At 60.2% G+C, this 24,163-nt stretch overlaps 2 protein-coding genes across 3 annotated transcripts in view; both read left to right on the top strand.

Moving 5' to 3' along the window:
• The first annotated feature begins 1,856 nt into the window (after positions 1 to 1,856).
• Positions 1,857 to 15,488, top strand: RAB36 (RAB36, member RAS oncogene family). 2 transcript variants are annotated; one of them, XM_060029460.1, is made up of 11 exons: positions 1,857 to 2,003; positions 2,708 to 2,790; positions 5,533 to 5,624; positions 7,533 to 7,598; positions 7,964 to 8,065; positions 10,075 to 10,139; positions 11,634 to 11,689; positions 12,572 to 12,649; positions 12,915 to 13,005; positions 14,289 to 14,418; positions 14,656 to 15,488. In XM_060029460.1, the coding sequence occupies exons 2-11, from the start codon at positions 2,722 to 2,724 to the stop codon at positions 14,810 to 14,812; spliced, it is 906 nt and encodes a 301-aa protein (XP_059885443.1). In that variant the 5' UTR covers positions 1,857 to 2,003; positions 2,708 to 2,721; the 3' UTR covers positions 14,813 to 15,488. The 2 variants fall into 2 exon arrangements, with proteins under 2 accessions (XP_059885443.1, XP_059885444.1); XM_060029461.1 differs by having other exon boundaries at positions 14,289 to 14,408.
• A 6,573-nt stretch (positions 15,489 to 22,061) lies between these two features.
• The window catches only part of BCR (BCR activator of RhoGEF and GTPase), a 100,290-nt gene continuing 98,188 nt past the window's right edge, over positions 22,062 to 24,163 (top strand). Inside the window, exon 1 of the mRNA XM_060028432.1 lies at positions 22,062 to 23,382. Coding sequence (XP_059884415.1) covers positions 22,077 to 23,382 — 1,306 coding nt within the window. The 5' untranslated portion in view covers positions 22,062 to 22,076. The remainder of the gene's footprint in view (positions 23,383 to 24,163) is intronic.

The following is a 24,163-nucleotide window of genomic DNA, read 5'->3' on the forward strand; positions in this document are numbered from 1 at the left end:
TTCACCATTAGAACATTATCAGTGTCTGCATCCCCTTCCCTTGTCCCATACACGGTCCTCCTCTCCAAAGCTACCATCTCATTTCTGTGGCTACCATCTCATAAATGCCTCTGGAAGCCATCTAGCCCCACATGCCTCTCTCTGCAAACAGAAACTAGCTCACAGAAGCTCAGTGACTCAGGTCAGCCTTTAAACAGCCATTAATTATGGAAATTAATGTTGCAGCGTGAGCTCTAGAAGCCAAGGCATATGATATTCAGGCATCATTAGGTTCAGAACTATGCAGATGAAGGTCAGGAAATGGAAGGCGTGTCCATTCCTTGTCACTGCAGGGCGATCAAATGCCAGTGCTACAGCAAGAGCCTCTTCTTATGCCATGATTGCAGAGAGGAGGAGGTGTCTGTGGGAAAGGTACAAAGCACACCGAAATGCATCAGGGCTAACCCAGAAGGGCCGAGACGGGGGGATATTATTGTATTCCCTCTGTTCCAAAATGTTTATTTTCATTTGAATTATTTACCAAATAGGTGATATATGTACATAGAAGAAAATCCAAAAAGTATGAAAGTATAATGTCTCCCTCCCTCCTTGGTCCCCAGCCAACGGATCGTCCTTACCTATGGCAACCACTGGAATCTTTCCATTGATAAACTAAGTTTATACGAGTAAATACAATTCATTTACCTTTTAATGTAATGGCAGTATACTTCAAACAGTGTTCACCTTGTTTTTGTAAATGCAATATTTGTTCACTCATTTAACATTCACTCCATGCCTGCTTATGTGCAGGCACTGTTTGGCTGATGCAATAAGTCGGGTGGACTATACACAAGAACCCCTGCTCTCATTGCGCTCAGTGGAGGGAGACAGACAATCAACATAAACAGCAAGTTATATAATGTGTTAGAAAATGCTAAGTGCCTGGGAGAAATAGAGCAGAATAAGGGGTTGGAAGGATGCGGCAGTTGTAAATAGGATGCCTCATCTAGAGGTGACATCTGAGCAATGTGGCTATCTGGGGACAGAGCCTTCCGGGCCTAGGAGACAGCTGATGCAAGCACCCCGGTGCCTGGCGTGTGGAGGAACAGCAAGGAGGCCAGTGGAGCATGTGTGGGATGGGGGGGGGAGGGGGAAGCAGTAGGAGATGAGCTAAGAGAATAAATGGGGCAAATCACATGGGGCCTCTTGGGCTATTGTAAAGATTTTATTCATCTAAGAGCGATGAGGAGGCATTGGAGGGTTTGGAGCTGAGGACTGACATGATCTGATCTGTGTTTTAACAAGGGATCCCTGGGGGCTGCTGAACTGGAAATAGGATAGAAGCAAGGGTGGAAGCAGGGAGACCAGTTAAGGGGAGAGAAGATGATGATGGTTGGGACCATGGTGAGATCAGAGGAAGTAGGAGGGAGAGAGAAGACACTGGACAAATTTTCAGGGTAGAACCTACAGGATTTACTGATAGATCAGACACTGGATGTGATGGAAAGAAGTCAAGGGATCTTGGAGATCCCTCCCTACCAGATAACAAGAAAAACACGAAATATTTACATAACAAGAAAAAGATCACATTTGCTATATTATGAAAATAAGTACTTAAACACTGCACATGATTCCCTCCACGTTTGAACCACCAACCCTCCCCAGCCATGGTGACATCAGGGAGGCCAGGTGCGCAAGTCTCTCCACGGTCAGCCCCGCCCAGGCCCGCCCCTGGAGCCCAGGCCCCACCTATGGCCGACCTGGCCCGCCCACCAGGCCCCGCCCTTGTTGCCATGGTGATCACCGGCGCTCGGGCCGCGTCCCGGAGTCTCCCGCGAGGCTCTGGTTGCTATGGTGATCGCGGCGCGAGACGCTGACGGAACACTTTTGGCTGTGAGCCCCATCCCCGACGTCCCGGATTCGTCAGACGCCCGCCTGTCCCGTGTGGTGCTCGTTGCCATGGTGATCGCGGCCACTGGACCCTCCGGACTAGGCAGCGTCAGGAGCCTCTGCAGCCGCCGCAGGTGAGTCAGCCGCCCCTTCGGACACACCCTCTCCCGCCCGCGTGATCCCCCGCCCACCTCCCACTGCATAACCCGAAAGCGGCCTGGGCCCCGGGCCTCCTCGTTTCCTGACCACACACCCCGGGCCCCCAGTGCTGGACTGGGGAGAGATGGTCCGATGCGGAGGACCACAGGCCTCTCTCTCGGTCAAGGCCACCCAGTGCGGAGGGGGCGGGAGGGAGAAGGAGCCGGGGCTGTGGAATAGGCTGAGGGGCCCGGTGCCGGCTGTGGTGGTTCTGGGAAAGGCCTGTGGGCTGAACCCTGAGGGCCCTGCATACCCAGAGCCTTCATCCCTTAAGGGGCAGGAGCGGGGGACCCCTCCCCACTCTACTTCCTCTGCCCGGGCTGTGTGCACAGCCTGGCGACTGTGCTCCTTCACTCAGCGCAGAGCTGAGCTCAGGGAGGCGCCACTCCTGGTGGACATCGGTCAGGAGACTCAGGTCTCCTCGACTCCAAGGCCTGGTGGCAGGCCTGGTACCCGCCCCCGTGCCCCAACACACACTGCCTGCAGATTGGAGAGACGACCCCTGGCATCCTGACATTCCTGACAGAGAAGGAGGCTTGGACCTGTTTTCAAAGCTACTGCAACGTTAGGTATCAACTTTGGGGGAGTCCCCAGGGATTTGCACAGTTCCCTAACTCTCTTCCCCCTTTTGGGGCCACAGGACTCCCAGGAAGAATGAGGTCCTCTGTGATGCCTTTGGGGCCCACGGTGAGCCGGGACCGCGTCATCACCAGCTTCCCTAAGGTAGGGAGGCGTTAGGCCAGCCCTTGATATGTGCACTGCTCTCCGGACACCATGTCCTCACCCAGCTTTCCCCACCTCACTCACCACTGGAAACAAAGCAGGTGAATCGGGGAGGTCAGTGCCTCACTGACAGACCCCAGGGACTCAGCAGACTTCTTGAGAAGCTTGGCGTTGACTTGCCCAAGGTGGGCCAGCAAGTGAAAGGTGACACCAGGAGGCAGTGTTGCATGGATGAAGGGCACAGACTTTGCAGTCAGACTGTCCTGGGTGTGAGTCCTGCATGTCATTAAGCTGTGTGACCGCGGGCAAGTTACTCAACCTCTCAGAGCCACTGGTACAGAAGGATAATTCCTCTCATATTGGGTGTCTGGCTCATGGTAAAAGGGAGCTCCCTTGCCCAAGTGTGGTCACTGTTTTTCTCATTTTAATTATGACATTATCAAACAGCACTCCAGTTTCCTGACACCAAATCCAAAGTTCTCACCCCTTACCATTCTGCCTTCTGTCCTTGCTGGAAACTCACAGCTCTCTTCCATCTATATTAAAATCCATTATTAATCACAGCAGGGGATGCAAATCTGCACAGCCTCCCAAGGGAGCAGCGGGATGATGTCTCCCAGCACTGCAGATGCTCAGGGCCAGGCACTGCAGCAATTTGTAAAGTAGAAGGTCAGACACAACATAATGTCCTCGAGAGGGGGCCACGTAGACAGCAAAATGCTGCTTCTTGACACAGACTCGGGGAGGCATGAGCGCCTCTCAGGGGCTGATGCACAATGAGAGCCAAAGTAAGTTGTTGAGCACCATGTGTGAGAAAAGGAGCAGAAATGCATGTGTTTGCTTCTATGTGCAGGGTATCTGGAAGGATGCTTAAGATCCTGCCATCAATGGTTGGTGCTGTGGGGAGAAATCCTCTCTTTTGAGTCTTGGAATCTGTGCCCAGGCCGGTGGGGGAAGGAGGGTAGGCTCTGGGTATTTGGGGTCCGCAGTCATTCCTCCTCCCCCTCTCCTGCCTTCCCCCCAACCCCGAGTTCTGTCTCCAACATGCACAGATAAAGCCTCGGTGCTTTAGACCCGTGGACAGTGCCCCCAGGACTTTCCATCTCATCAGAGGCCCAGGCAGCTGCTTCTCTATTGAACTTGACAGTGGTGACTAGGGATGACGGGGACTGGGGTTAAAAAGCCAGAGGAAGGGAAGCGTGATCGGCACAAAACAGTCCAGGTCTCATGGGATGAAGGACCCCAATTACAAAGTGGGATGAGGCTCAGAGAGGTAGGGAGGACTGCCTGAGGTCACACAGCTGGGCGTGGGGGAGCCCAGACTTGACCCAACCGTGGCCGACTCCAGAGCTCTGACGTTTCCCCACCTTGGGAGGCAGGCTAGGGCATCCCTGCTTCCACAGAAGGTAAGATTCTCCGCCAACTTCCTGTGGCCAAGTTCATCCCACACTCCAGGGCCACAGCACTTCAGACCCAAGCAATTCGTGGTCAGATGGGGCCAGTCCTTCCTTCACCCCATGTGCCTCGGTTTTCCTCTGTGCGCTTCCTGCCAGCCTTCCCTAGCACACTTCTCCAATCTGTCCCAAGTCCTGGGACCCCTCTACTGACCGCCGTGTCTTGGCCAGCCCCCAGCTTGACACTGACACGGAAGTGGACGGAAAAGCAGCCAGCTTTCCCGAGAGGTGGCCCACCTTCGCATGGCCGGGGGCCCTGGGCTGAGCGCTCGTCTGCACTGCCCACTTGCTCCTCCAGTGAGCAGACCAAGAGGTGCCGTGAGGGGTGTCCCCACCTTACAGATGACGACATGGGTGCTGTGAGGTCCCGCCCTCACCCCTGGCCGAGCTCCTTCACCGTCCCTGTTGCCTTGGTCTCACAGAGCCGAGAGGGCAGGTGGACCAGGGCAGAGCCGCAGGGGCCCTGAAGGACAGAGCGGTGGCCCAGGGACCACAGCAGAGCACAGCAGCCGTCTCCAGCTCGGCCTCCTCCCACATCCTGGCCATGCCCCACACTTAGCCTTGGCCAATCTGACTGCAAAACGTAATGGTCACCTTTCATTTGTTTAACATCATTTTTTCTAATTATAGAACAAACCTGCATTCGATGTGTCATGGCGTCTTTGCTGATCACTTAGTATGTATGTGCCAGACCAGCTCTGCGCTGGTGGCTTCACAAATGTAACCTCGTTTTATGCCCCCAAGTCCCTGAGATTTTCCAGGTGCAGAAATTGAAGTTCGGAGACGTGAGGCAACTACCCAGGGTCACACAGCAGCTGAGGGTGGACACAGGGGCCCTGCTCTTAGACCACTACCTAGTTCTGCCTTCTGAACAATATGGAAGATGAAAGTGCCTTCCAGGACATTTTCCATGCACAGATATGCATATTTTTAAAACAAAAATGGCATCAGAGATCCATAGAAGGGGTAGGAGGATCTTGGCACTAAAAGGGCCCTTACAGCCCACCGCTCCTCTCATTGGAAGAGGCCCAGAGGGGACAGAGGGTTGATACGCCCACAGCAAGGGCACAGCTGCCCCCAGTGGGACACAGCTCTCTGGATCCCCGCCTGGGCTCCCTGGTGTGTCCTTGTCCCACTGCTCCTCCTCGGGGCTCACAAGACCCTGGAGCCTTGGGAGTCGCTGACAAGGTAGAGGACGGATGTGACCGAGGCTCAGGAAGGAGCCTGCTGCCCGCTTGGCGAGCTTTGCAGGGTGATGTGCCCCCCTGTCTGTCTGTCTTGTTTCCAGTGGTACACGCCCGCCGCCTGCCTGCAGCTCCGGGAGCACTTTCACGGGCAGGTCAGCGCCGCCTGCCAACACAGGAATACGGGGACCGTCGGGTGAGTGCCGGCTTGGCCAGGGGAGGGTGGGGAGGGTCGAGCGCACATGTGAGTGTGTGGATGCGGGCACCGCCACCCCATACAGGTCTGAGGAGCATCTGCCGTTTATCTGGCTTTACCTGCCGCACCTGCTGTAGGAACAGCTCCCCCCTCGGTGAGGCCAGCAGCGAGGTCTGAGCACGGCTGTTCCCTCCAGAAGCATTTCCTGCCCTTCAGGCCTCAGACTTAGTGTTGGGTCCCTGCGGTCTCCTCTGAGTCCCCACCACACCTGCCCCCTCGCCCAGACGGAGCGGGTACCCCCTGCACCATGCTCCTGAACTCCATGCTGGGTTCCTCGCCAGGCCACACGCAGGAAGGAGAGGCACGTGTGCGCCCCGTCACTGCCTCAGGGCGCCTGGCACTGCGGCACAGGTGTCCTGTCATGGTCACATCTTCTTAATAAACAGGTGCGGGGTCCTGCTTCCGCCATGCATCCTGAGGGGCTCATGGTCTGTTCAGGGAGAAGGCTGAGCTCACAAGTCACATGGGGACAGTGAGGCCAGGACGGCCGAGGTGGCCATGGTCATGGGCTGAGCATGGCGGCGGCTGCTGGGGGAGTGCTGGTTCCACACCAGGGGCTTCCCACCAAGGAGCTCCCAACCCTTCCCCACACTCAGTGCTGGAAGGCCAGGAAACTGGGGCACAGGGGAACCCAGTGGCCCTGCGGCAGCACCTTTACTCCTCCTGAGAAGCAGAGTCAGGGCCACCTGCTCCAGAACTAGCAGCGCAGGGAATTCCCTGGCAGTCCAGTGGTTAGGACTCGGTGCTTTCACTGCCGGGGCCTGGGTTCGATCCCTGGTCAGGGAACTAAGATCCCGCAAGCCTCATGGTGCAGCCAAAAACAAAACAAAACACCAGACGCGCACGCGCACACACACGCACACACACACGCACATACGCACACATACACGCGCGCGCGCACACGCACACACACAGAACTAGCAGACGCGCGCGCGCACACACACGCACACACATATAGAACTAGCAGTGCAGACGCGCACGCACACACACACACACACACATAGAACTAGCAGTGCAGATGCAGCGCACACACACACACGCACACACACATATAAAACTAGCAGTGTAGACGCGCACGCGCACACACACACACGCACACACACACAGAACTAGCAGTGCAGATGCAGCGCCGAGGTAAGGGGCGCAGGCAGGGGTACAGGGCCTGGGGCTGTGTGCCTGCCAGGACACCACCGTCACCCTGGAGGGCGTTCCAGGGCCAGGCAGGCTGGGGGCATGTTGTGGACTCAGGTCTGCACGCCTGGGCCATGGCTCTAAGGTTCTCAGGCTCCCTGGGGAGGGGGGACCCTGCTCACCTAGAGCAGCTACCCCTCCCTCTGTGTGTGTCCTGCACTCGCACAGCAGCATTCCTGGGACTGTGGGTCACGCCCAAACCACCAGTCTCCTCCACCTGCAGACAGCAACAGGGCACCTCTGTGTCACCTGGTGACTTGGTGCAGCTCACCTGGCCACGTCTTCGAGGGAGGGGCCGTGTCTACTCTGCTCCCAGGCAGCAGCTAGTTCTGGAGCAGATGACCCAACTTGGACACAGCCCCACCTGGGGCTCTTCCCGCTGCTCCCTCAGCCCAAGACTCAGCCTCCCATGGTTCCCATTTGTGATTCTCATGAAGGGACAGGGACCCAGTTGGGATCAGGGGTACAGAGTCCCCAGAACAAATGCAGGTCCTCCTGCCCTCCCCTCTGAGGGCCAGTGAGGGGGACGGACCTCCCAGAGTGTGTCACAGGTGACCTGTCCGCATCACGAGTGGGGAATGCAGGGAAGGAGGGGCCCGTGTGCGCGAAGATGCTCCCGTGATCACGCCTGAGAGCACCGCGCCGTACTCCTCACAGGCTCAAACTCTCCAAGGTGGTTGTGGTCGGCGACCTCTACGTGGGCAAGACCAGCCTCATCCACAGGTGCGCCACCGGCCCGGGAGGCTCCATTACATGTCACAGTGGAGACCATGTGGCTGCTGGGAGGGGGTGCAAGAAATCTGGGAGATGGTGGGTCCGCGGGGAGTGCGGCGTCCTAGGAGCCTGGCATTGGTCACACCATCCCCGGGGCCACAGGCTCCCCTCCCTGCCCTCCCTGCCGGCAGACGCGGTACTTTTCACTGCCTTGACCCACTTGTTGGTCTCTCCTGCTGCCGCAGCCTCTCTCCACACGGAGTTCCCGCTGGCAGCTCCGTCGCCCGTGGCCTGTCTCTGCGGCCTGTCTCCATGGCCGTCACCGCCTGGTCTTCCCTGAGGGCGGGCTCTGATGGCTTCCTCGGCCCCCACAGGTTCTGCAAGAATGTTTTCGACCGCGACTACAAGGCCACCATCGGGGTGGACTTTGAGATGGAGCGCTTTGAGGTCGCCGGGATCCCCTTCAGCCTCCAGATGTAAGTCACCGCGCCTCGCTTGTTTCCCATCATATGGTTGTGGAGGGCTTCGCGGAGACGCCGGGGGAGACCCCGGGGAAGGCCTCGGCGAGCGGGCAGGAAGCCCCGGGCGGTTTTGTGAAGCTGGGCTCTCTGCTGCCCCAGTCCCTGCAGCCTGATGTGCCCGCCCCCGCCCCCAGCCTCCCCTGGTGCTCCCCGTTGGCCCTCTGTGATCCCATTTGCCAGGCCAGCAGCGCGGCCTCCGGCAAGTCACTTCAGCCCTCCAGCCTCTGTTCCCACTTGGAAAACGGGGCCAAAACCGTTCCCTGCGTTCTGGGCTCTAGCAGAGGCCACACGGTCCACAGACCTTACTGGGGCCTGATGCTGCCCCGTCTCTCTCCCTCTGTCTGTGTGTCTGTCTCCTCCCTGCCAGACCTCATGCCTTGGCCTCTCAGGGACACACACACACACACACACACACATCCCTGGCTTCGGCCCCTCTCCTCTAGTTTCCCTCAGAATAGCCCAGGGTCTCCCCCCAGCCTCATGCTTTCCCACCAGAGCCCCTCTCCTCCGGCACCTGCTGGTCTCCAGCCTGGCCCTCTCCTGCGTGGCCGACCCTGCTGGCATTCCCTGGGCCTCTGTCTGGTCCCCTCCTCCTGCGCTCTCTCTGGTGCTCACCCCTGCTCCCTGGATTCACTCCTCGGGCCTCCATGCCCCGGGCTGGACCTGGGATCGCGGTGATCACGGTGGAGCTCACCCCCTTGTGGACTTCATTCAGCTCCTAATGTGTCGAGACAGTGCCCGCTCCTCTGAGACCAGTCCCAGTGCAGTCCTGGAGCAGATGGTACCACCAAACCTCTCCCAAGGGGGTGTACAGGGTCAGACCAGAGCAGAAGAGGCTGTGAAGACACAGGCCTGCAGGACCGAGGGGATGAGGAGGCAGGAGAGTGAAGCAGCACGGGCTGCTGGGGGCAGCCTAGCTGGAGCTGCAGAGGGCAGCTGTGTCTAATTAGAGGGCCCAGGAGGAAGCAGGGGGCTCTCCGGGCTCCGCCTCTCCTTGTCCTACACAGAGGCCATTGCCAGCCAATCAACTGGCCCCACTGCCAGGCCACCCTCCCAGCTCCCACCCAGAGTATTCTTCAGAAGTGGAAATGTGAATGAATTAATGAAAGAGCCAAACAGTTCTGCATCATGCTGGATCGCTTGGAAAAATTTCAGATTATTGGTGTCTTGTTCATGGCTTGTCTACTCGTTAGTTTACTGAGAAAACTTAAATTTTGATGTGTTGATTTTTAAAAAGGGTGGATTTTCAGACTCAGCCCTGCATTTTGACCTACAGCCTTGTTCTAAACCAGGGCAAGCAGATCTCAGCAGGTAACTACCTCTATCTTTACTGTGCCCATGGCAGACATCATTAATCAATTGCATTTTTTTCCATGGAGCCAGGGCTCAGCTCCTCCAGAGAGCCAGAGCTAACTGATCAGAGAAGCAAACCATGTCCTTGTCAGACAACGCACCCCACCCAGAGAGCTGAGCGTCCCCTCCACTGCCATGGGGAAGGTGGAGCCACACCCCAGTCACACATGAGCAAGTGGCAGAGCCCCAGTCCCATTCCCGGGGTCGCCTCTACAGGTGGACTTTCACATCTTGAGAGCAGCCACATCAGGGAGCACATTCTCTTTTTTATGGCACAGTTGGAAGGGACTGAGCTACAGCTCCATTCATCTGGGCAGCGGAAATGCTAAGGCCGCGCCCCTCCCCGATGAGCACAGTGCATCCAGAGAGGGGGTTCCCCATGGGCGCCCAAGGAAGGAATCATAAGGAGCTGGGGGTGGGGCTGGCTGGCTGGCAGCAGCCACTTTGTGGCACCCATGCAGCTGGTGCGGGCGCGTGGGTCTCCGGCCCAGGGCCCCACAAGCCTGCTGTCTGTGGACACTGTGATCAATGGCTTAACCTGCCACCTCTCTGTTTCCCCTTTTCTCTCTCTCTCCCTCTCTCTCTCCCCCTCCCTCTCGGTCACGGTGCAGCTGGGACACAGCAGGACAGGAGAAGTTCAAGTGCATCGCGTCTGCCTACTACCGGGGTGCCCAGGGTGAGTAGCCGGGTGACGGCAACAGTGAGGCCTCAACCATGTGCAGCAGGGGCTCCCCGTGAATTCCCTGCTGGGCGCACAGCAAGGTGCCCAGGTATTCCGTGCAGGCACCAAATCTGTCCTCTGAGAGCCACTGAGGAAACACGGGGCCGGTCCTCGTCTTCCAGCCGGGCCCAGGCCAGCCTCGGCAGCCACGCGCTTTAGGGACCCACGGTGGCGGGTGCTACCTGAAAGTCTCAGCCCCAGTTTCAGCTCAGAAGGGTGCTCAGAGTGGGGTGTACTTGTGCAGAGACCCCGGAAAGAAGAGCAGAGTCAACTCAGGAGCGGGGGGCAGGGCTTGGCTGGAGGGGAGGGGTGGAGGTGGGCCCTCAGGTGGGGGCCAGCGGGGCTCCTCGCCCACCACATCCTTGTTGAGGGCGCCCCAGCCCTGGGCAGGCCTCCCGGTCAGCAGGCAGTAGCAGCATAAGCCCCCTCCTCTGACCAGGAAGAAGAGAGAAAGGGTTTCAGTGAGAGGTAAGAGCAAGCGGTCCGAGGCATCCAAACCGGACTCAGATGATGAGGTACAGTTAGGTCCACTCAGTACTGGTGTTAAAAGTCACATTTTCACTAAGGTTTGAAAAAAGCAAAAACAGGAAACCACGAGCACCTCAGCTGTGGATTGGAATAACAGCTCTGCCACATCTGCTGTGGCCTCTCTTCTCAGGGGGATGACACCCCCTGGGAATAAGGCGTGGCGCCTGGCACAGCCCTGCAGACAGCAGCCCGGCCACGGTCACCACCACCATCAGCTTCCTCCACTTCTCAGCCCCTCTGCCAGGGCGGGGCACATGGGTGGGCCTCCTGCAGCCTTCAGCCGAGGTGCAGAGGGAGGCCCACGTCCAGCCCTGATCACACCCCTGGGGCCAGAAGAGAGCAGGCCAGGAATGCTCTCCACATGGGGCCACCCAGGGCACAGGGGACCAGACAGGGCAGTGATGAGAGGAGCTGGGGGGAGGAGGCTGCATCTCCCAATTTCCTGCCCACCCTGCTCCTCAGAAATTGTTCCCCTGAAGCTGGTTGTTGCTAATCGCCCGCACGACCATAGCTGCCAGTGGGGGAAAGTCTGCCCCACGTCAGGCCCTAGGCCAAGAGCTTTAAAACAGCTGCTCCAACTTAGTCCTCAGAGCTACCCTGAGAGCTAGAGGTAGCTGTGGTCCTCACCATGTCACAGACGAAGGCTGAGGCTCTCAGCGTCAAGGCCTCACCTGCACTCCCTCAGCCGTAAGAGACAGAGGGGAGATTTGAACGCAGGGGCTCACCTTGCCTCCCTGGAGCCCCCTGTGGCTGGGCCGCTGGGTGTGGATCAGAGTGGGGGGCTGGGTCCCCAGGGCGGCCATGGGTGTCTCCCTCCCAGCGTCCGTCGCCCCTATCAGTTCCGCGGGAGCCCCCTTGTCACGCCGTGTTTGCCTCCCCCGTCACTGACCGGCTCCTGGCTCCCCCCTCCACCCCATGCAGTGATCATCACGGCCTTTGACCTCACTGACATGCAGACCCTGGAGCACACCAGGCAAGTCTGGGGCTCTGCAGCCCCCGTGGGACCCTTGGGCCCAGAAAACTGCCTGGAGGGCTCCCCAAACTTGGGCCATGAGCTGGGCCCCTGACAGTGGGTACAGGTGACCAAGCTTGCGGGTCAGCACCCGCCACCCACAGGCCAATGACTGTTGGCTACCTTTTTATCCTTCAAGATCTGCAGCTACAGCAGAAGGCAGGGCCAGCTGGGCCTGTGGCCAGCGCAGAATGGTGCACACTGGCTTCAGTGCTCTGCTGTTGTCATCTTGAAAGCCTGACTAATTTGTGGCGAGGGGCCTGGCATATTCACCTCGCCTGGGCCCTGTCTCTGGGGACACAACTGGGCACTTGCTGTCTCAGGCAGAGATCTGGGCAAGAGCTGGGGGTTGGTAATTCCCTGGTAGCCTAATAGTTAGGACTCCATGCTTTCACTGCCGTAGTGCAGGCTCGATCCCTGGTCAGGGAACTAAGATCCCGAAAGCCGCACAGCACGGCCAAAAAAAAAAACAAAAACTTTTTTTAATTAAAAAAAAAAAGAGCCAGCGTTCATCAGCTGACAGACCAGAGCCCCTTCACCTTGCTTTTGTTTGGGGTGTCCACAGCCACATCTCCAGCCCTGTGAGGGAGGCCAGGCTGGTCACTTCAGTTGGTGACAGTGCAGGTCTCACCCTGGGCGAGGGTAGAGCCGTGGCTGGGACGGGGCCTTCAGCTCCCCCTACAGCGCCCCTGCGTCCCACCCACCCGAGGCCCCCGAGGCCAGCTCGGGTCAAGCTACCCTCCTTGCAACCCTCGGCCCTGGGAGGACCCGGGCTACACCGCATCCCAGCTTCCCCAGCCCCTGGGGGGTGGGTGCCGTCTCTGCCTGTCCCCCATGTTCCAGGCAGTGGCTGGAGGACGCGCTGAGGGAGAATGAACCAGGCGCCTGCTTCCTGTTCCTTGTGGGGACCAAGAAGGACCTTCTGGTGAGCGGAGCGGGTCAGGGCCAGGGGCGGCCTCGGGAAACGTGGCCCCTTCAGCCTGGGCTTGCGGAGCAGAGGGTGACTCGTATGTGCCTACGTGGGAACTTGCAGGCGGGGGTCTGAAAGCAGGGCCACTCGGTTCCCGGTGCTCGGGGTTCGTCCCATCAGGGAGGGACGCTGGCGCTCAGACTCGCCTGGGACCGCCGGGCTCACCTGTGGGCAGGTGCCAAGGCCCGGGGAGCTGGGTCAGCAGGGCCGCTTCTCCCAGTCAGGGGCCGCGTGCGAGCAGGCGGAGGCAGAGGCCGTGCGCCTAGCCAACGAGATGCAGGCCGAGTACTGGTCCGTGTCGGCCAAGACCGGTGAGTGGGTGCAGGGCTGCCGCCGTGGTGATCGGGGGTGGGGGCCCTGCCCTGGATGGGAGGAGTGGCACACCTGTGTTCTCTAGTGAGACCCCCGCGGCCGCTGTGGGGCACATCCATCCCGTCCCTGTGAGGTCACGACCAGAGTCTCAGGGAGGCAGTGGTGGAGCTGGGGTTGGAACGCAGCCTCACCTGTAACCACACCATCCTCCTGCTCCTGACCGGGTACAGGTGGGAGGGGCCAGTGACCGGCTGTCCCTCCCTTCCCCAGGTGTCATCATAGAAGGCACTCAAACATCCCTCACGGCCCTCCAGCCCTCCCCCACACCCCACCCAGTCTGCCCCAGCCTCACTGGGTCCCCGGCCCCTGAGCTGCCCTCGCCCACGGGCACTGCTTACCCCGGGCCCCAGAGCCTCTGAGCCTCATCATCCTCATCTGGGAAGTGGGGTGTTGCTGTCAATCTCGTTTTATTTTTAATGGAAAAATGTGTTTCAAATGATAAAAGCCATATGATTCACTGAGGAAAACTGAGAAAATGCAGAGAAGCAAGGAACAGATTTTGAAAACAGGTTGTTGAGGGGATGAAATGAAATAACTGCTGGGGGTACAGGAGGCCCCAAGGCCATGGGGACTCTGGAATGACACCTGGGAGCCCTTACCCCGGGCGAGGGGCCACCGTGGACACCTGCCCAGGGGTTTGGTGAGGCAGCAGGAGTGCGAGTGGAAGTACCACCTCCAGCCCAACACAAAAAGTGGCAGCCCCCATGTCCAGTTCCCTCTTCTCCTTCCTGACGGTGTCCCTGAGGCTGTGAGAACCCGCCCTCTTATTGGAGTAACAGCATGTTCCCTGAGAGCTCCCTATGGGCCAAGAAGGACTGCCCTGTGCGGTGGTATAGGTTGTTAACTGCACAAGGGCAGCATGTGTGTCAGGGGCTGGGCCCGGCCCTGTGCCCAGATGGGTGGTCTTGTCCTCCTGGCGGAGGACATGGGGGCCAGTGGCTCTAATCCTCATGGCTGCCCACTGGAGAGGTGCTCAAAGGTTACAGGAAAGCAGGCCCACACTGCTCGGTGCCTGGCCCACGGGTGCTCAGTAGCAATTGATTGGAAGAGTAGATGCCGGGAAACCAAGGCTCAGAGATTTTCAGGAGCGGCCAGGGCATGTGGCCAGGGTGGGGAGCTCATCCCCTGCACAGCGGGGGGGCTGTCCTGGCTCCCCCACCCCCCAGTGCATCCATGGGCAGGGGCAGAGATGGCCAGGGTCACGGCTGTCCCGTGCCCACAGGGGAGAACGTGAAGGCGTTTTTCAGCCGTGTGGCCGCCCTGGCCTTCGAGCGCTCAGTGCTGCAGGACCTGGAGCGGAGGAGCAGTGCCCAGCTGCAGGTCGGCGACGGGGACATCATCCGTACGTGCAGGTGATGGGCTGGGCTGGGGAGAGGCCTGCGGCCTGAAATCCGCGTCCACCACCCTCCGGCCCAAGACTCAACCATTCCCTTGGCTCGTCGCCCTTTGCTCTTGGCTCCTGGCTGCCCCTTCCCCCATCCCTCTGACCTCCAGCCTGCAGCCTCCCTGCCCACCTGCCAGCTCAGACGCCCACCCCCATCAGCTGCAGGTACCTGGTTAATGCCAGGTGACTTCTCCCCTCATTACAGGGATGGAGGGACATCCACCCGAGACCCAGGACAGCAAGAGGCCCTCCAGCCCAGGTTGCTGTTAGCTGAGCCTGTGTCAGAGGCCTCCACTGCCTGCATGCGTGTGGGCAGTGCCTCCCGTGACCTGGAGGGTGACATGGAACACCCACCGTGCTGAGCCCCAGGGCTCCGCCTCTTCTCTTCAGCGGGTCGGGAGCCAGGGACGGCCCCCAGTGGCTGCCCAGGGCCCCATGCTGCCCAGCTGGTGGGGGCACTGAGGCTGTCATCTGGAAAGCCAGTTGCACTTACAGAGTCACTCGACAGCCCCCCCGGCCCCGGGAGGCTCAGGACCACAGGCACGGACACGTGCCCCCAGGCCCACGGCGCTCGCCCTGGGCACAGTCAGCATCCCCTCAGGCCTCTTCCCCACTTTCCTGGGTCGGCCTCCGAATCCTCCTCATCTCGGTGGTCCAGACGAGCGGCACTTGCTGAAGTCAAGGCTCCCTGTCTGCTGCAACCCGGATCGGGCAAGAGCACCCAGGTCTCCCCTCCCCAGCTCCCGCCCAGAGCGCCCAACCCTCTCCATGCCCTCGTGTTGCTCCTCCTCAGGGGCTACTGAGCCCCCGCCCACCCCACTCTCCCCAACCCTGGGTGTGTGCCCCCCAGTCCTGCCCTCCGTGGCCATAGGCAGGTGGCACGTCTGGCTCCCGCCTGTTTCTCGTAGATGGTGAGCATTTCGGGCAGCCAGGTGGTTAGCCGCCAGGAGACTAGGCGGCTTTTGTTCATTCCCCCTTCACCACATTTTAGGCTCTCCTTTTTTATAGATAGGAGATACTTCTTTATATAAATCACTCCTAAAGGAATGGCATATGTGCTTATTGTGAAACGAGACAGCACAGAGCTCTGCATGCAGAGTGACAGTCCCTGCGGTCCCGGACGTAAGCCTCGTCTGCAGCGGGTGGGACTCCGGTTCCTACACAGCACGGCCACGACCTGGGCGCCTTGTTTGCCGTTAAACCAGAGTGACTTCTCCCCACGCCCACAGGGCAGGCCGCATTCCGAGGAGCTGCCAGAGCGAGCCTGCGTGTCCCTTCATGCAGATGGGCCAGAGTCCATCCACCCTGCCCGGCCGTGGGACAGTTGGCTTGTGTCCAGCTTTTAGCTTTTTTTAACTGAAGTGACCATCCTCATAGTTATAGCTTTGCACACTCGGGTTTCCCCACAGAGGCCTTGCTGGGCCTTCAGTGGGCTGGCCCACCAGACCCAGTTTTGAGGGGCAGGCTATCTCAGGGTGCACCACGACCGGGTTTGGGGCACACCACAGACAGCGTCAGGATGGCAGACCCTGGTCAGGTGGGCTGGCACCCTCCCGGCTCCATCCCCCACCCCTCTAGGCCCCAGGACTGGGGGGCGGTAATGCACCCTGCTGTCACTAGCCCCCGAGCCAGGACCACTGTCTCATGTGCGCCCACCCCTCCAAATGGCCCTTTGTGAAACTCTCCTCCTGTTGCCCCGTGTGTGCCCAACTGTTCAATGTTTCTTCTGAAGTGGCAGAACCACTTTGCTGTGGTTCCACTGATACCATGAGTCCACAAAGACATCCTCTACACGCACTTAAATTTCTGGGGTGGAGACCCAGGGCCGCACGCGAGAGCTTCAGAGCCATCCCGGGGCCCTTCCCCTCCTTCGCTTTTCTCACCCTGTCACTCAAGGCCCCTCAGTGGCTGCCCCAGCCCACCCTGCAGGCCCCTGTGCTCCAGCCTTCACCCGTGGTCACTAGTCTTTGCAGGTGCCAGGCCTCTTCTGTGCCCGGCGGCTCGGGCGCTCCTTCTCTGGGAGGACTTCCTGGAGCCCCCACGGCTCCCACAGCCCTTGTTACTTCCGGGTGTGGTGTCCATGTTTGGGCTTCTCCCCCGTCCCCCCCCACACCGCCTTGTGGGACCCTAAGAGCCAGGGCAGCGACCCTGTGACCTCATCTCCCCAGCATCTCCTAGACAAAAGGCCCCCGGCAGGTGCTCACCTAGATGTAGCAGGGAGACAGGAATCCCGCTGAGTCTCCGGCAGACACAGTCGCTCTCACCAAGATGCCTCTTCGTGAACCTCCTGGGCACAGTCCTGTGCTTGGCCCTCCTCAGTGGCCAGAGGCGGGTGTGCCCGCTGCTTGCTCAGAGGCTCCTGAAGTCAGGCAGCGGCCAGTGAGGGCTGCAGGGGCTCAAGCGTCAGGTTCCAGGGAAAGCCGTGCAGGCCTGGGGAGGGAGTCGCATGTAGGCACCACCACTGCCTCCAGCCCGTTGGAGGTGGGAATTCTGGCCCAAAGCAGGGGCTACCCAGGAATGGGGCCATCCAGCCTCTTGGGGGAGTAACCAGAACCCCCATTTACTGAGCACTCAGTGGAGGGGGAAGAAGTCCCTTTCATCCCAGCAACCCTGGGGGCTGGGTATCAGGACCTCCTGTCCCCACCTAACCGGAGAGGAGCCTGAGCACAGAGCCCAGGTGACAGGATGCAGCTGAGCACTTCTCCTCCGCATTCCTTGTCCCTCCTCTCTCTCCGCCTCCCACGCCAGCTTGCAGTGTGATCCCAGCGGGAATCCCACTCCAGGTCCCACACCTGCTCCTCCTGAGGGTCCACAGCAGAGCTAATGAGCTAATCAGTCGCTCCCCATCACAGCCTGCTTCCTGAGCCCCGTGATTTTAGTCGGTCCTTCCCCAGCCCCACAGCCACGGGACCAGTCTCCGCAGTGACCCAGAGCACCGTGGGGTCTCGGCCTCCTGGCAAGCAGGAGCCTCCCCCTTCCCCGACCCTGCTGTGGCCTCTGGAGGGAACGGGGGGCCTCGGATCCACCCAATGCCCACTTCGGCCTGATGATGGGATGGGAGCCACTCCCAGAGGGACTGCGCTCTCCTGAGGGACCCGGGCAGCCTAAGCTGGACACCTGAGGTCGCCTGAGCTGTAGGTAATGGAGCATGCTGACCGGCAGGGGACCTGCTCCACTCACACCCTCACACAGATAAGAGCCTGGGAGAGGCCAGGGTGACAGGCGTTCCTGGCCTGGGGACTATAGAGGGGACTCGGGGACCAGGAGGCCCAGGGTGGGGATGAGAGGTGGGGTGTGGGGTGGGGGAGCTTTCAGAAGCAGCAACAGCTCAGAGAGGGCCCTCATCTTCTGAGCCTTCGGGGCTCCCAGAGACAGGGGCAGGGGGCCCTGGGCGCACGTCACCCAAGGAGGCCCTGAGACGAGACACCCTCCCAGCAGACCCCGGACTCCTCTGCCATCTGCTGTGGCCTCCCCTGTCACCTCCCATATGTCGGGCAGACAGGGAGCGTGGCTGTCCCACGGCCTCCTTCCAGGCTCCACCCCCTCATCCAGATGCCTCCCAGAATTCAGGGCCACCAGCCACCTGTCTGAGCCTGTGCCCCAGGAGGGAGCAGGGTAGTGCGGCCTGTCCCCAGGCTGCTGTTTGCAGACCCTTCCTTCTGCTCCCTGTTCCCCAACAGGTGGATGGCACCCCTGGCCTGAGGGTGCTCTGGGCCTCTGGCCACTGGAAGCCACAGCCTGCACCATGTCACTGGCCGTGGCTTCAGGAACCAGCTCATCTTGTCCCAGCCCCTTCTTCTCTGTGAAGCGGGAAATGGCAGCCTGGGCACTCGGCCGGCAGAATTGATTCTGCAGATGTGGTGGAGTTACAGACAAGGGGGCCTGGGAGGAAAGGCCCACAGCTCACTTGTTCAGAGCCCTTGGCCAGGGAAGTCCCTCAGAGACCCCGGCTACCCACTCTGGGCCGGGGTTGGTAACCTGGAAGAGGCACCCCACCAGGCACCATCCAGCACAGAGCAACGAGCAGGGCCAGAGAACAGCTGTATCGATTGCCCCCATTTTCTGATCTTGCCCGAAGCTCCCTGGGGCTGACGGATGGCAGATGACAGATGGGGGTCATGTGGCCACATCCCGTTTGGAGGGAGCCCTCCTCTAGCCTCTGCCCCCAAAGCGGGCGGAGAGGAGGGTACAGACAAGGCAGGGAAGGAGCAAAATATGGTCCCCACTTATTGTTGTGTGAGACCATTAGCAGTCACTCCCCATTCCTCCCATCCCCGATCCCCAGGTGACCGCCAACCTACTTTCTGTTTCTATAGACTTGTCTATTCTGGACATTTCATGTAAATGGAATCATACAATATGTGGCCCTTTATGACTGTTTTCTTTCACTTGGCATAAATGTTTTCAAGGTTCATCGATGTTTAGCATGTATTGGTACTACATTTTCTTTCATGGTCATATAATATTCCACTGTGATATTCCCGTGACAGACGTTGGGGTTGTTTCCATCCCCAGGGTTCTGAAGCATCGGAAGTTCTGCGTTCTTTCCAGCAGAGGGGGCCGTTGAGTCCCAGCCTCTCCTTCCAGCAAAGGGACCTAATGGTGGGGGGGGGGGGGTGCGGGAGGGGGAGGGAGAGAGAGAGAGAGAGATTGTGAAATGAATTATAGAGCCACAAAACCATATCCCAGAAAATGAAGGAAGTTGAGGAGGGGACATCACCAGCAATCCCACTTTCCTGTTCCATTTTAGTTTTTAGATGAAAAAAAAAACATCTATTGGGAGTGGTGGTGATTGTAGTGATGGTTTTCACGGGCGCGAAACGCCTGATGTGACCTCCTGCAGCCCACACCAGCCTCACCCCATAACCCAGCTGTTCCTCAGACACACCCAGAACTCTGAACTCTCCCCATCTTTGCCTGTCTGTCCCCATCTTTAGGACCAGCTCGCTGGCCAGCCTTCCCCTGACCTCTGCCTCCTCCTGAATGCCCGCCCTCGAGGCCCACACACCTCTGCTGCGGCCTGGCTCTGCCCGCCTCACCCTTTCCTCCCTGGGCTCTGCGCTCCCACCCGGGTCAGCACTGGCTGAGCACTTACTATGTCGTAAGCATTGGGGGTTCACTGGGGAACAAGACAGACAGATCTCTGTTCTTGGAAGTTTAGATCTAGCTGGGGACAGACACCAAATGGGGGACTACACAGTGTCATATATATGGACCCCACTTTCCTCCTCATTCTTCCCTTCCTCAGGAGGGAGGAATGATAAGAAAGCTCTTCGGGGAAGGACCAGAGACCCAGGGTGGGAGTGCTTTCAGGGAAGGCTCAGAGGATGGGAGGAGTGTCCTTGGGGCCAGAACAAGCTGTCCCATGGGAAGATAGCCACTATCTTGCAGTGTCCTTGTGCCCAACGAGCCACTTGCTCTACCAAGAGAGCAGAGCTTGCAAACCCAAACCAAACAGCATCAGAGTTCTGATATGAGCTTGCTTATGTGTACAATATTTAAGGTGGGGCTGAGTTGGGGCCTGCAAACCAGGGAAAGGGACATCTCACTGATGGATGAAGCCACCCCCCCCACAAAGTATCCTTTTCTTTCCCAGGTGTTTAATGATAATGTCCCTGATGAGCCCACAATTCCCCCTGGAAACTCAGAGACCCTGTCAGCAAGGGGAAAAAAATGTTTGTGCTTTTGGGAGTCTCCTTGCTGACAGCCAGGGAATGGGGTTCTGGAGGCCTGGGTTCTCGTCCTGTCGGACCCACTCGCTGGGTGACGGGAGCAGGTCATCCAAGGAAGGCAACTGATACCGATGCTGAGCTGCTGTGTGCCATGCCCTGGGAGGTCAGGATTTATTATACCCGTTTTGAAGAAGAGGTCATCAGGATGTGAGCACTGCTGGGATTCCCGCCTCGCATTGCTGGCCACAAAGTCAGGGCATCAACCTCTGTTTCCTCACCTGCAAAACAGGCTTTACAAGGACCCTGTTGGCCTTGCAGAGGAGTGGGAGGGGACATGGGGCCTGGGAGGGGTGACAGCAGGAGGGTGGAGAGCCTGCAGGGGGCGGCAGTGAGCTGTGCCTGGAAGTGTCTGCCAGTCCTGCTCCCCAGGGTTTTCCTGCCAGTCTCCCAGGGCACCAACATTAAAGGTAATCATGGAAGGAACAGCACATGCTTTATATTTGCCCCATCTGGTTGCCTTACACATGGTGCTCACAACATCTGACATAAGAGGACAAAACTTGGGCTCAGAGAGGGGAAGGGAATTGCCAAGGTCACAAAGCCCAGAGTGGGAGAGATCTGAATCCCAGCCAGGCCGGCCCTGGGCTCTGTTCCTCTAGATTAGATGTCAGGGCATCCACTCTGGGTGGCACTGGAACTGCGGGGAAGGCAAGACAACCCCTCACATCCGTGCAGGGACAACAGCCGCGGGGGCGGGGGCGGGGGGTGGGGAGGTATTCTCGTTCTCATTTCAACGCCCAGGAAGCAGGCACAGAGGGGCAGAGGCGGTCAGGACTCAAGCCGGGTTCTCTGGTCGACAAATCCTGTTTCCGTATCCCCTCACCCAGCAGGCTGGTGGGGGTATTTTCACTTGGCGCCCCTTTGACTCCCTCCAGGGTGCTGTGTGTCTAAGATCTCTGGGCTTCCCCGGGGGACGAGAACAGATTTTGTTTCCCTGCCCGCCTGGGCTATGCTGTCTTCCGCCCAGCCCTGCGCGTCCCAGTGGAGGCTGGCGACCCCTTCAGAGGCAGATTACAGAGATAAGTTCTGAGTCAGGCAAACACCTGGCCCAGGACCGCAGGAAGGGAGACGTGGGTGTTGAGTGACCTGGGGAGAAATTCCTATTGATTATCTCTGTGACAGTCCCGTGTGGCAGATGTTGCTTCATCACCCACCCCGGGACCCCAGCGCAGCAGGCCCGTTGGCACCGCTGGGTGACCTGCCCGCTAGGGGCGCGCTCAGCCGTGACGCCGGTGAGGGGCTCCGGGCTGGGGGTCAATGCGGACCCAGGGGTTCCTGTCCCAGGAGTGCAGAACTCGCCGTCCGGGCCTCGGTTTTCCCAGGCGCGGGGACGCTGGCAGGGCCACGGCTGGGCGGGGGAGCGGCCCCTTTAAGAGGCCCTCACGCTCGGTCCGCCGCGCCGCGGCCACCGCCCCCCGGCCCTCCCCTTCCTGCGGCGCCGAGTGCGGGCCGGGCGCGAGTGCGGCGGGAGCGGGCTGGACAAGCGCAGCGCGGGGAGTCGGCGGCGGCTGGGCGCGGGCGCTGGAGCCCGAGGAGAGCAGCGCGCCGGCGGCGGCCATGGGCTAGCGGGCCCAGCCTAGCGGAGATAGCGCCCGCCCCGCGCGCGCCGGGAGCCCCGCACACAATAGCGGCGCGCGCAGCCCCGCGCCCCTTTCCCGCGCGCGCGCGCGCGCGCGCGCCCGCCCTTCGCCCCGCCCCGCGCGCGGGGAGCCTGGCTGCAGCCTCACCTGCAGCCCGGGAGGGGGCGGGTATTGTTCGCCAGCTGCCGTCACCGCTGCCCCGCCGGGGGCATGGGGGCCGCCCGGCGCCCCGGGCCGGGCCTGGCGAGGCCGCAGCGCCGCCGCTGAGCCGGGCCCCGCGGCAGCCGGGCGGCGCAGGTGAGGCCGACCGCGCCATGGTGGACCCGGTGGGCTTCGCCGAGGCGTGGAAGGCGCAGTTCCCGGACTCGGAGCCGCCGCGGATGGAGCTGCGCTCGGTGGGCGATATCGAGCAGGAGCTGGAGCGCTGCAAGGCCTCCATCCGGCGCCTGGAGCAGGAGGTGAACCAGGAGCGCTTCCGCATGATCTACCTGCAGACACTGCTGGCCAAGGAGAAGAAGAGCTACGACCGACAGCGCTGGGGCTTCCGGCGCGCGGCGCAGCCCCCCGACGGCGCCGCCGAGCCCCGCGCGCCGCGCCCCCAGCCCGCGCCAGCCGACTGCGCCGACCCGCCGCCCGCCGACGAGCCCGAGGCCCGGCTCGACGGGGAGGGCTCCCCGGGCAAGGCCAGACCCACGGCCACTCGCAGGCCCGGGGCCGCCGCTCCCGCGGACCACGACGACCGCGGGCCCCCCACCAGCGTGGCGGCCCTGCGTTCCAATTTCGAGAGGATCCGCAAGGGCCCTGTCCAGCCGGCGGCAACGGACGCTGAGAAGCCCTTCTACGTGAACGTCGAGTTCCACCACGAGCGCGGCCTGGTGAAGGTCAACGACAAAGACGTGTCGGACCGCATAAGCTCCCTGGGCAGCCAGGCCATGCAGATGGAGCGCAAGAAGTCCCAGCAGGGCGCGGGACCCGGCCCTGGGGACCCGCCCAGGCCCTCCTACCGCGGGCGCCTCTCCGAGAGCAGCTGCGGCCTCGACGGCGACTTTGAGGACGCGGAGCTGAACCCGCGCTTCCTGAAGGACAACCTGATCAACGCCAATGGCGGCAGCAGGCCCCCCTGGCCGCCCCTGGAGTACCAGCCCTACCAGAGCATCTATGTCGGGGGCATGATGGTGGAAGGGGAGGGCAAGGGCTCGCTCCAGCGCAGCCAGAGCACCTCGGAGCAGGAGAAGCGCCTTACCTGGCCCCGGAGGTCCTACTCCCCTCGGAGCTTTGAGGACAGCGGAGGCGGCTACACCCCGGACTGCAGCTCCAATGAGAACCTCACGTCCAGCGAGGAGGACTTCTCCTCGGGCCAGTCCAGCCGCGTGTCCCCGAGCCCCACTACCTACCGCACGTTCCGGGACAAGAGCCGCTCACCCTCGCAGAACTCCCAGCAATCCTTCGACAGCAGCAGCCCCCCCACGCCCCAGTGTCAGAAGCGGCACCGGCAGGGCCCGGTGGTCGTGTCCGAGGCCACCATCGTGGGCGTCCGCAAGACGGGGCAGATTTGGCCCAGCGATGGGGACAGCTTGTCCAGCAGGCTGCTTCAAGACGGCGCCTTCCATGGAGACGCAGGTGGGTACCTCTACCACCCTGGTGGGCACACCTGCCCCTGGCTGGAAACCACTGAGCAGTAGGGAATGCGGGGAGGAAAAGGTAGATAGTTTTTGGAGTGATTTTCAAATACTGTTGTGGACTGGAAGGATTCTTACTGATTCTGAGCCTGAACAAACTGCATCCCACCTTCCTCCTGAAGGCAGATTCCCAGCGTTTGGAATAGGATTGGGGTGGGAGAGGTGGTGTGTGGGATGGTCGGTGGCTCCTTCCTTTGGGTCTAGAGCCCTGTGCTTCTCGCGAGAGTACTCTCTGTGAGTTGGGACCAGGATGCCCTGGGCAGTCATCTCCTTGCCTTCTGATCCCCCGCACCCGAGCAGTAGGGATGGTATAAAGAGTGGGTCATCTCTGCTGCTTGGATGGAGGCTTTTAGCCGGGATTGATCCGTGTCTTGGGCAATCCCCGCCACCTGTCCTCAAGAGTTATATGACACGTTTGGGGAACCCAAGAGATGCCAGCTGCTCCCAGGCCATGGGAGTGTCAGGTTCGCTTGCTAGTCAGAGCAGGTGAAAATACGAATGAAGAGGAAGTGAGGTGACCGACAGTTCTGACTCAGTGGGCCACTGAAGATCCCCAGGGTGAAGATTTGAGCCAGGGCTGAAGCAGGGCCACGCCTGTTCTGATCTGCCCAGTTTTGATGAGAGACATCAACCCGCATTACTCACCTCTGTGCGTCTTACCCTAGCTCCATTTTCTGATCCATCAGTGTGCTCTCGCCTCCTCGTCTTCCCTGCCCACCGGT

The sequence above is a fragment of the Delphinus delphis genome, chromosome 13, assembly GCF_949987515.2.
Source record: "Delphinus delphis chromosome 13, mDelDel1.2, whole genome shotgun sequence".
Classification (NCBI taxonomy): domain Eukaryota; kingdom Metazoa; phylum Chordata; class Mammalia; order Artiodactyla; family Delphinidae; genus Delphinus; species Delphinus delphis.

Excerpts from the sequence above, each read along its gene's own strand:
- RAB36 (XM_060029460.1), top strand. The coding sequence starts at position 2,722 with ATGAGGTCCTCTGTGATGCCTTTGGGGCCCACGGTGAGCCGGGACCGC. Across the intron at positions 12,650-12,914 it reads GGACCAAGAAGGACCTTCTG|TCAGGGGCCGCGTGCGAGCA; the intron begins GTGAGCGGAGCG and ends CGCTTCTCCCAG. Across the intron at positions 14,419-14,655 it reads GACATCATCCGTACGTGCAG|GGATGGAGGGACATCCACCC; the intron begins GTGATGGGCTGG and ends CCCTCATTACAG.